At 33.8% G+C, this 11721-nt stretch overlaps 1 protein-coding gene across 2 annotated transcripts; it reads right to left on the bottom strand.

Moving 5' to 3' along the window:
- Nucleotides 1-2351: 2351 nt before the first annotated feature.
- Nucleotides 2352-8379, bottom strand: LOC133294865 (cucumisin-like). Of its 2 annotated transcripts, none has more exons than XM_061493621.1 (10): nucleotides 8268-8379; nucleotides 7414-7502; nucleotides 5640-5734; nucleotides 5304-5544; nucleotides 4680-5193; nucleotides 4395-4498; nucleotides 4005-4223; nucleotides 3693-3804; nucleotides 3387-3600; nucleotides 2352-3004 (listed from the first exon to the last, which is right to left on the bottom strand). In XM_061493621.1, exons 2-10 carry the CDS (start codon nucleotides 7473-7475, stop codon nucleotides 2478-2480), a joined length of 2088 nt encoding a protein of 695 aa, XP_061349605.1. In that variant the 5' UTR covers nucleotides 7476-7502; nucleotides 8268-8379; the 3' UTR covers nucleotides 2352-2477. The 2 variants fall into 2 exon arrangements, with proteins under 2 accessions (XP_061349605.1, XP_061349604.1); XM_061493620.1 differs by lacking the exon at nucleotides 8268-8379 and adding an exon at nucleotides 7614-7728.
- Nucleotides 8380-11721: the final 3342 nt, after the last annotated feature.

The following is an 11721-nucleotide window of genomic DNA, read 5'->3' as shown; positions in this document are numbered from 1 at the left end:
AAAGAATTGAAAATGGAATCATTTATTAGTTGATCAAGAAAAAATCATTTGTGTTTCCAAGTCAAAGAGGAAAACGAAGACTTATTATTACCTCGAGGCCCAAGAACTTAGTCACTATGTAATTAACCTTGAAGAATAGCTTTTCATTTTTTTTTTATATTTTTTTTTTTTTTTTTGATAACACATTTTTTTTTATATTTAAATATCTTACTCTGATGTTCTTATTGAAAACAATTTATTGAACCCATCCTACTCAATTACATAAAATCAATTTATAACTAGTTACATACTCTGTTCAATTCAATGAAAAATTTCGAATAACAATTGATCTGAATATAGATCAGAAATGGTCAACCTTGTAAATGATTCGCTGTTATTGTCTAGGCCAATTTAGAGGTTGCGGTTGGCGAGAAGAGAGTGTCAGGCACGATTGGTTTTTTCTACGTAATACTAAGGAGCGAATATAAGCTCATTTTCAACGTATGACCGGGTGCCTTTTATAAGCTATGTCCATATTTTAGAAGTTGTGACTTGTGAGGTAAAGAGTGAGCCTCACAAGTGTATGTGAGGAAATATTTGCTAAAAGTAATTATTTGATATAATTATGAAAATAATTTCTGATAATGAATTTTCATCTTGTAATATAGTAAAGGTGGATATGTGTCAATCCGAAATATATATATATTTTTTTAACCGAACCAAACTAGTTTAAACTGTTTTGGTTTCAAATCAAACTTGTTTTAGCGAACCAATTTTGAATTGTTTTACAAATAGGTTCTGAACCGATTTTCCAAATCAATTCTTTTGATTTGGTTTAACTTTTAGAAAATGGGTTATGTAAATATCATATTACATGATGAAACAGTGACTTTTCCAATGAAGAGGAGAGAGAAAGTGTGAGAGAAAAAAAACTTGTGGACCTCATCTCTAGGGGTGAAAGTGGACTGCGCTAAGTCAAGCTTTGCCTCGAAAAGTCCAAGCCTAAGTCAAAAAAATTTAATTTGGCCTGGTCCAAGCCTAGTACGAGTCTAACTGTTAGCATGGCTTGACCCGTTTATAAAAAATAAATGGTCTGGCCTAACCCGTTAGCCTGTTAATTTTTAACTTCCAAGCAGAACCATGAATCAACTTTACAAAATATTCAAATTCTGTTGTCAAATCAAAAATCACAATTTCAACGTCCAAACATAATCATGAATCAAAATAAAATCATACAATCTGCATTTAAGTCACTTTCAAAAGTAAAATGCTCAAACTAAATAACATAATTTATGACTTATATGATTTTTTTTTATAGGCATATATATATATATATATATATATATATATATATATATATATATATATATATATATATTTTATATTTTGACCTTAATTAGTAAAAAATTTATGTTTTGTATTATCTCTACGATTTACGCTTCTACTGTCCTTCCATTCTTATGTAAAAACTTAATTTTGACATCATTCGCTTACATTGCTATTATATAGAACGAAAATTCCGCCTGGCCCAAAGGTCCACTAAAGAGCACCAATCTATTAAGTTCGGTTGTTGATATATATTTTCTAATTTTTTGAAAATCGATTAGGATTAAAATGACCTGCTATAGAATAGATATATTTTAACCTATGAACGTAATGAGCTTAGATTAATTAACTGTAGTCGGTTAGATTGGACTTGTTTTGGTGTTTTGTTAAATAATTACAAATAAAAAATAAAAAATAATTTTTTTATTTTTAAATTTTTAAATTTTCTCAATAAATTAAATATTTTGTTTTTACTTTTTTATTTTTATATTTTTTTATTCTAGAATGCGTATCTAGAGGCTCGATCCCCTTTTCTTTAACATTATTTTCAATTTCAACCCCTTAGAGGTGGTCAATTCGATCGCAAGATGCCCAAACTGATCCGAATTGACTAATTGAATGCCCCAGGTACCACGCTAGCATTTATTGTGATTTGGTTATTTTATTTTTTTGGAGTTACACAACTCTAATTATCTCTCTGAGATGAGTTGGCTCCTCCGGTATCTCCACGAGCTTCGACTCTTTAAGCCCGTTATGAGACTAATCCGGAGTGCGGGGGAACGGTGATGGCTATGGGACTCTTTGAGCCGGCTATTGTGATTTGGTTATTGTGCTTATTTTATAATTCTAATCATTTTGTAATTATATGAGTACATTTAGTCTCCTTTTTTTTGTTCTCATTACAACATATAACTTGACTATCAACTTCAATGTTTCTAGTCATCATTTGTGTAATATCTCCGCAGAACATCTATGATAACCCTGTATCATATGTCTCACTGAACTCTTAAAAATCATAAGGCTTTCAATAGCTCTGATATTTCTATAAATAAATATTGATTAAATGTTACCAAGAAAAACGAGAGCAGCCATTTTGGCTTTAATGCTAATAAATGCAAACCTGCAAATGCTTCATGCTTTTGCTACAATTATTTAATGCATCACCCTACCTATTATGGTGTATTAAACACAATAATGGGGCTCCTAACTTGGAATTTACCATCATCCCAAACCAAAGAGGCTGACACTAGGGATGCTTCCATTGTTCCCTCAATTGTGAGCACAAATGTTTGCTTTTGGTTAAGAGAAGTGAATGATAGAACACTAGGGTTCACTACAATTTTTAGTCCTTGTGGAGCAGTCACAATAGCTTTATATTTGGACATTGAAAACCCAACATTTGTTACAGTCCTATTATAACCGCCACTTACACTGGAATTAGAGGGTGGCACTTGAAGAGCAAATGAAGGATAGTTCAAATCCCTTGCTGTTCCATAAGTTGTTTCAGAGCAGCTACTATTATCTCCTGTGATAAGTTGTATAATCCTGGAACTATAGCCTTGTCCACATAAAACCCTTACATAGTCTATTTCACCAGCATCATATACTAAACCGGGATTCACAGCCTTCAAAGGATCAATTTGGCCTGCACCATATGCGAATTCTGCATCACGGTTAATCCTGGGATTAAGCTGCTTAGCTGCAAGGTGCACAAATGAGAAGAAAGTTAAAAGTTTAATTCTGTAAAGAACCAATTCAACCCAAAAGTTTATGTTGTTGGGTAAGGTTACATTAATGATTTTATATATCTCAACACACCCCCTCACACGAGAGCTCACTAAACTTGAAGGGTGGATAATGCACAGGTCCATCTACCTGTGCGAAGAAAGAAATTCCACTAGAAAAAAAGTGGGGGTGGTAAAGATCAAACCCGGTACACCAAGGTTCTGATACCTTGTAAAGAACCAATTCAAACCAAAAACTTAAGCTGTTGGATAAGGTTACATTAATGATTTTATATATCTCAACAAATTCTAATGATAATAATTGAAATGTGTCATTGCTTATTACATTTCTATTACCTGTTGTCATTAGAGCTGAACGAATAGCAGCAGGAGACCACATTGGATGAAATGATTTAACATATGCTGCTGCCCCAGCAACATGTGGGCATGACATTGATGTTCCTGAGATAATGTTGAATTGTAATGTTCTGTTGTCACCTTCAATATCAGAAGGAGGGGAAATTGGAGACCAACTAGCTAGAATAGAAACTCCTGGAGCCACTAAATCAGGCTACAACATGAAAAAAAAAATAAAAATATATAGATTGGTAAGTTTAATTTCTTTATTGAAGAAAAAAAACAAAAACAAAAAAGCTAAGGTACCTTGAGAATTTCAGGTGTAACATGATTTGGACCCCTTGAGGAGAAAGAGACCACAACAGGTGCCAAAGTATCTTTCATTTCATCACTCTTAAATATGGTTGCAGTTGGTGTACTGCAAATTGTTTCAAACAAAGTGCTTTAGATATGTATGTGTAAAGAAGCATTTCAACCCTCAAGTTTAAGTTGTTAGGTGAGGCTTAAATTATTGATTTTATATTATATTTAGGTAACAGTATATGTGGTTCTTCTGTAACAGTAATATTATATTTCTCTAGACCCCTTGTTAGTGTAAATGGCATCTTCAGCTGTTACCTTGTAGAGTTTAAGTAGTTATACACGGAGGTACCATCCAGCAAGTCAAGGTAAGATCCTGGAAGAGGAAGAGAGGGAGGATCATCTCTAAAAGATTGACTTTGTAACAGTGCTCCAACAGCACCAGCATAGAAAGGTCCTTGCGCTAGGCTTCTCCCTTCACAGAGAACAATTTTGCCCTTGACTTTATTTTTGTCCAACGTACCACCAGAGCAAAACCTGCATTATGGAAACATTTTCATTAAAAAATTAAGAGTATTTTAGAATGTTTCAGCTATTTGACCAATGATATTTTGGAACACTAAGGACTATTTGTACTTGTACAGTTGTTTGTTTGGCCATAATGTTATACTTATACATCTCAAGTTAAACGACATCAGGACTAGTTACCTGGATATAGATCCATCGTAGCCTCCATTAGTGTTTGGTGCATCTCCACCATATATTATAGGATACAATTCTCCCTTAAGGTCAAATGAATTTATTGAGATTCCCTACACATACACATGGAATAAAGAAATTGACATGATCCTGATGTTACAACTTTATATGACGAAACTTATTTAAGTCAATATTCTTATAGTCCATTAAATTACAAGCCTATTTAGCTTAGATTGACTTTCACAAATGAGGCCACGAGGCATGCTCAGGCATAGGATAGAGAAGTTAATTTACCTCAAAAGTTCTGTTGTTACCTAATTCAACCTTGGTAACAAACTTCCTGTCTATGGTGCTAGCAGCCACAGATATTAACCAAGGTGCAAAATTTGCTAATGATGAAAGTTTTGGACCCGAGTTCCCAGCTGAAGTTGTTGTCAATACTCCATTTCTCACAGCATGAAATGCTCCAATGGCTAATCCATCCCTAAAATAGTCCTTATCATTGAACCCTCCAATTGAAATTGATATTATGTCAACCCCATCAGCAATTGCATCATCAAACCCAGCAAGTATGTCCGCATCATAACATCCATCAATCCAACATACTTTATAGACAGCAATGCGTGCTGATGTAGCTCCACCTCTTGCTGTTCCTTGTCCAAGGCCCAACATACTCACTGTGTTAACTGGGTTCCCTGCTGCTATTGATGCTGTATGAGTGCCATGACCATCTGAATCCCTTGGAGATTTTAAATCTTCATCACTAAATGAACCATCAGCTCTGTAATACTTAGCCCCAATGATTTTACTACAAGAATATAGCAACATCTGTTAATATTAATAATGTACTTTTTTTATCTACCTCTATGAATATCTTGAATGTTGTTAATGTATTCTAACTAGACTACTAGTACATACTTATTGCAAGTGAAATTAGACGTTTGGCATGTGCCCTTCCATTTACTAGGTGCTGGGCCAAATCCTTTATCATTGAAACTCTCAGATTCTGGCCAGATTCCAGAGTCAAGTACTCCAACAATGACATCACTTTTAGTTGGTCCTCTTTCAGCTTGTAGTGGAAAGCCAATAAAATCCCAAGACCTTGTTGTATGGAGTTGTCTTTTCTCATTAGGAAATACAGACACCACTCCATCAAGTCCTGCATTAAAGAGTTTTTCTCGGTTGGCAAATTTGTAAACCCAAGAAGAAAGGACTTGTTAGTTTTAAAGTGGATAGAATAGTTTTTGTGCTGACCAGCCATTCTATCGGCTTCCTCCTCTGTTAGCTTCACAACAAAGCCACTGAAACTACGTTTGTAGTGGTGCAGTACTGACTTGGGCTCGGCATTGCTGAAATTGTGAACACAAATCAAGAAAACGAGGTAAGAAAAAGAAACCAACTATGCATTTTTAGTTCACTGTCTCAGTCTCAACAAATAATGATACTAACATTGGCTACTTTTCATTTTCCTTTTGTTCATGCAGGAAAGAATGAGGAAATGATAGATAGTTTCAACTTTCAACTGGTTAAACCTTGGTCCTCTCATTCTTTTATCTCCTAAAACATTTTTCCTACCAAACATAGCTTTACAAGGAAAATTAGTCTTGCCAAATTTATAAGGTGTAATGTTGAGATATATAATCCCACATTGGTTAGATGTGCAACTAATGTGGAGTTTATAAGGCCTTAGACACTCTCACCCTTTGAGCTAGCTTTTGGGGTGGTGTATCACATGGTTCTTTACATGGTATCAGAGCCTCGCCGTCCCCCGCTTTAAAAAGTGGAATTAAAATAAAAAAAAGCACAAAAAGGTGTAAACCAAAAATGGGCCTATGCAATTCCATGCTTCTAGCCCAAAGGGCTCTTGCGTGAGGGGGCGTGTTGAGATATATAGTCCCACATTGGTTAGATGTGCAACTAATGTAGAGTTTATAAGGCCTTGGACACTCCCACCCTTTGAGCTAGCTTTTGGGGTGGTGTATCCCAAGGTTCTTTACATGGTATCAGAGCCTCGCCGCCGCCCTCCACTTTCTCTTGTGGCGTTTCTTAGCACAGGTAGGCTGGGCCTGTTGCATGTCCACTCTTCAAGCCCAATGGGCTCTCGTGTGAGGGGGCGTGTTGAGATATATAGTCTCACATTGGTTGTATGTGCAACTAATGTGGAGTTTATAAGGTCTTGGGCACTCCCACCCTTTGAGCTAGCTTTGGGGTGGTGTATCCCAAGGTTCTTTACATGGTATCAGAGCCTCGCCGCCGCCCTCCACTTTCTCTTGTGACGTTTTTTAGCACAGGTAGGCTAGGCCTGTTGCATTGTCCACTCTTCAAGCTCAATGAGCTTTCGTGTGAGGGTGCGTGTTGAGATATATAGTCCCACATTAGTTGTATGTGTAACTAATGTGGAGTTTATAAGGCCTTGGGCGCTCCCATCCTTTGAGCTAGCTTTTGGGGTGGTGTATCCCAAGGTTCTTTACATAATGCTTGTACATTGTAGCCTATCAGTTCCATTAGTAATATTTATTGAACATATCATCAATCTGAGAGACAGGTGTGGCAATAGATAGGATTCTGCTTCACTTGATAGTATACAACAACCAAGTATATAACCAAATAAGAAAGTGAAGTTTTCTTATGTACCCATATGGGCTATAGCTGGACCCGTATGGGCTATAGTTGGACCCGTATGATAGTGATATCAGAGTTGGGTTGAGTATTTGTGTTTGAATACTCAGTTGAGGGGAGGCATATCAATTGTGGATTTTACATTTGAGAGGGAGATTGTTGGAATATTAAAGTGTGATGAGTTTCACATTAGTTGATAATGAGCTAAATGAAGTGGATATAAGTAGATGAACCCATGAACTCTAGGTCTTAAAGTTTTGGGTTATGATATTGTGTCGGACCTATTTGTTATAGTTGGGTTAGCTTAGCCTATTGGTGCTGTCACCGGCTTTGGACTCCTCCCTATACCTACCTGACAAATAAAAAGTTGTAGTGTCTGAAATTTTTGATTTGGATGGAATGGTATTACCTGTCTGCAACTTCTTGTAGCATGCTTGTGTAAAGGGTCAATGCAGAAGCTTCATCCTTCATGCTGTTCCCAGTGTACACAATGTAAGTCTGCATTCAGAACATAATTATCAAAAGCACATAACTATGAAAACCAAGAGAAAAAAAGTAGGGAGTAAGGCCCATGGAATTGAAAAGAAAGATGAAGACAGATAAATTTGCCTTTATTGGGGCTGAGCGACATGTCAGAAGAAATGAGGTGAAGGAAAGGAGGAGCAACAAGAGAGCAGAAGATTTACTAATATCCATTGTCAGGTTAGTTAGAACATTGCAGCCAAATGGTTGGTGGTGTGTGTGTTTATATACATGTCCCTCGACAAAGATATATTTATCCATGCATGATTCATTTGCTTTACGATTTATCTTTCTTCCAGAAACTCCCACCAATCAAGCAAGACGTGTTTTCAGATAAAATTTGAAAGGTTTATACTTTTGGTTGAATGATTCAAACAGAAAAGTCTATACAAAAAGGAACTCTTGCTTTTGGAAACTAGTACTGGAAGCTCATCACTAATTGAGAGTGATACGAACCTTAAGCAAGACGTGTTTTCAGATAAAATTTGAAAGGTTTATGCTGTTGGTTGAATGATTCAAACAGAAAAGTCTATACAAAAAGGAGCTATTGCTCTTGGAAGCTAGTACTGGAAGCTCATCATTGAGAGTGACATGAACCTCAGAGGAACCTCACCCTAAAAGCTAACTTACGAGGTAAGAGAGTTTAAATGCCGGCAACACCACCCGTGCCACTTGATTGTAAGCAAGAGGTATAATAGAAAGCTCTGAAACCAATTAATACAAATTTTGAGAGAATCTCACCTCAAAAGCTAACTCATGAGGTAGGAGAGTCCAAAGTTCACACCAGAACCTTGGAGTAGGATTGTGACAGAGAGCTATGCCAATCCATTAATTACATCATCATAAGTCTACCTTGTTAATTACGTCTAGACATATTACACTAAGTTCAACTACAAAATAAGGTAAAGTATTTCATTTGGACTGAAGTCACATGGCATCATAGCATGGTCAACTTGATCCCCAAGTGGGGTTGAAATCAATATCAGACACATAAATCCATCAATGTCTAAACAAAAGAAAAACTTCCATTTTGTTTCAAGGGCAGTTTTCACTCAATTGTTAGCTTGGACTATATGTTTAGCGCGCAACACACTGAAGAGCTATTCAAGATGAGATGGTTAAAATGTTGTTTTGGTACCATAAATTTGCCTAGTGTAGGGTCCGTGTTTATAATTAATGTTAGGGCTTTATGTTTATCATGTGACATAATCTAATTCCATTTTCCTACACACACATCAAAGAGGTGGGGTCCACATTTTTTCCTTCTCTTTCATCATTTCACTTTCTCTCTTTTTTTTATTGTGTGAGTAGGAAAATCAAGTTGAGTTATGTAACATAATAATCATAAAACCCTTAATGTTAATAATTAATAAAACTCAATTGGCTAGCCCTTTATGGCATTTGATTTTAGCATAGGACCGTCTTTAATTTTCCTAGCATGTTAGCAAAAGACCAAAAAGAGTTGCTAGCAGCTTTGTTTCACACTACCATTACTTTTTGTGCTTTCACATAGGATGGAGTCATGGAACTTTTCCCCTTTCTCACGTTTACTATTTTCTTCTTTGTGTTTTCTTCCAAGAACTTTCTTAAAATTATTTTCTTCTATTCAGATTAATCATGTTAAACCCAGATCGTACCGGCTGATCCAATCGAAAATTGGACCCAATCATTGGATCAGATTTGCAATCAAACCAGTAGGAAATTGGTGATTGGATGTGTTTGAATATGATTTTGTTTTTTCTGTTTTTAAAAAATATTTTGAATATAAATTTTCAAAATTAGTTTTCAGAATATAAGAACAACAAAACTTGTTTAAATATGATTAGATTTAAAGTTATAAAAAAATGTACCGATTTATAAAAATACCATTGATAAATTTTTATAATTACAAAGTTGTCACCGTATAATAATTTAAAATTAAAAAAAAAAGTTAGACTTGTTTACAGAAATACCATTAATAAATTCTCATAATTATAAAATTGCTACTGTAAAATAATAAAACCAAAAAATAATATTTGAGTACATTCTTAAATTATTATTATTTATTTTAAAAGCTAAAAAGTAATTATTATTTTGAGAGTCATATTACAAAATAATCTTTCCTAAACAAATTTATTTTATTCTAAAAACTATAAAACTGTTTTTTAAAAAAGAAAACATTCCCAGTCTTTTTGATTGTGTTATGATTTTTCTGATTTTAAAACTATTTTGTAGAATAGTTAATGAAATAATTATTTGAAAAAGTATTTCTTCAGTCACTGGAGATAAAATTATCTCCAGTTAGCCTAAAATGATGTCGTTTTAGGTTGTAAGATTAAAAAATTATAATGATAAAGACTAATATAACTTTGTAATAAATTAGAACTACAAAAATGACGTCGTTTTGGACTCACCGAAGATAGCTTATCTCCATTGACAGGAGAAATCTTTTTTCCTATTTGTTTTCTATATTTTTTTTGTCTTGAAAGTTAAAAATTAAAACACAAAACAAAAACAATTCAGATATATTCTCTAAATTTGATTCTGAAAAAAATAAGAGCTTTCAATTTTTTTTTACAAAACAGGCTTTATTAACCATTTTTTTAAATTTTTTCTGAAAATAAAAAAATTAGCCAATATTTTGTACCAGTTGCCACGATTAGACCGTAGAAAATCTCTAGAAAGCTGAAGCACATGGTTAACCACTTGGACTCGTGAATGAGTTGTTCAATCGAATGGGCCACAAATGAAAATGGCCATGAATTGAATTGAGTTATGAAGCACCTAAAGCCTTTGGCAGTGAAAAGGAAACCTAAGCCTACTTAAAAAAAAAACGTGAAAGAGTTTCGTCCGAAACCAATTAAAATTTTTATGGGTTTTACTTCTCTAATGTTGTAGGAGAGGAGTTATCTTATGTTATGAGATGAATTAAGTGGAACCCATCAATTTTTAAAAAAGAAAAAAAAAGTGAGACACATCTTTTTATGTGAGTGTAACATGAGAGATGAATTTTATGTAACATGAGAATATAATTTTCCAATTTTTATACTGCGTGTTAAAGAAGTTTGAAAGAAATGAGTTCACTTTAGCAAATTTGGAATCCATCCAATTAATCAAAGTTACGGTGGAAGTCTTAATTTTAGCAGGAGTTGTACTCGTTTGCCCTCCTTTTTGTTAGCTTCTCTTCTTTTTCAATTATATTTTTCAAGTTCTTATTTTATTTTTGAGAAGGATATATTTACAAAATTTTTTTTACAGATTACACTAAGTATGATCGGTCATACACTCTTGATTGAATTATGACCGGTCATACTTAGTGTAGTTTGTAAGAATTGGTAAACAAAAAATTTGTAAATATAACATTTTCTTTTATTTTTAACTTTAATAATTTTTAAGTTGAAAAAAACCAACATCCGTCGAAATTATTTAATTTTACAACTATTTTTTGAATATATTTAAATGAATATAAACCATTTAAATACAAACTGCACCCAATGCAATTTGCATTTGAACGGTAGGCGATCGAATTCTTAAAGATAAAAATAAAAAAAATCAAATTCAATTGAATAGAAAAATTGATAAATATATTGGATGCTCAGTCTGTAGATACTTTTCAAAGAACTAATGAAAAGTACCCAAAAGCGCTTTCCTTGTGGCTTAATTTATTGGATATTTTGCATCTTAACTGCGTTATGCTAATCCATATCTATTATATTGTACAATAAAATTGCTTTGAGAAACCATTACTAATATTATTATATGAGGTAAGATCTTTTGGTATCAGTGTCAAATTTAAAATTTGACACCTCATCTGATAGTCGCTAGATAAAAAAAGATCAACGATTCTGATTTGTAAACATATGACACCATTGATCTTTTTTTATCTAATGGCTATCAGATGAGATGTCAAATTTTTAAATTTGACACTGATGTCAAAGGATCCTGCCTCTTATTACATACATGTCAATATGTCTTCAACCGAGCCCGTGACGGAGATCACCGCCAATGAGTTAAGCTGGATCAATTATATCAAGTGAGTTTAACATTATGTCTCAACACTTAGGGGGTTATATTGGATTAGGATTTTAAAAGAATTTTTTTGAGATAATTTTTTTTATAAATTTTAAAAGATTATTTAGAATCGGAAGAATTTAAAGACTTTTTTATAATGAAGATTTCATAAGATTGGATTTTAAAGGATTTTAATAAAATTTAC

Source organism: Gastrolobium bilobum, unplaced genomic scaffold (assembly GCF_033153095.1).
Source record: "Gastrolobium bilobum isolate Gb01-03AN ecotype WA unplaced genomic scaffold, APGP_CSIRO_Gbil_v1 utg19071, whole genome shotgun sequence".
In the NCBI taxonomy this organism is placed as follows: Eukaryota; Viridiplantae; Streptophyta; class Magnoliopsida; order Fabales; family Fabaceae; genus Gastrolobium; species Gastrolobium bilobum.
Note: the sequence above shows the minus strand (reverse complement) of the source record. Positions and strands in the feature narration are given on the sequence as shown.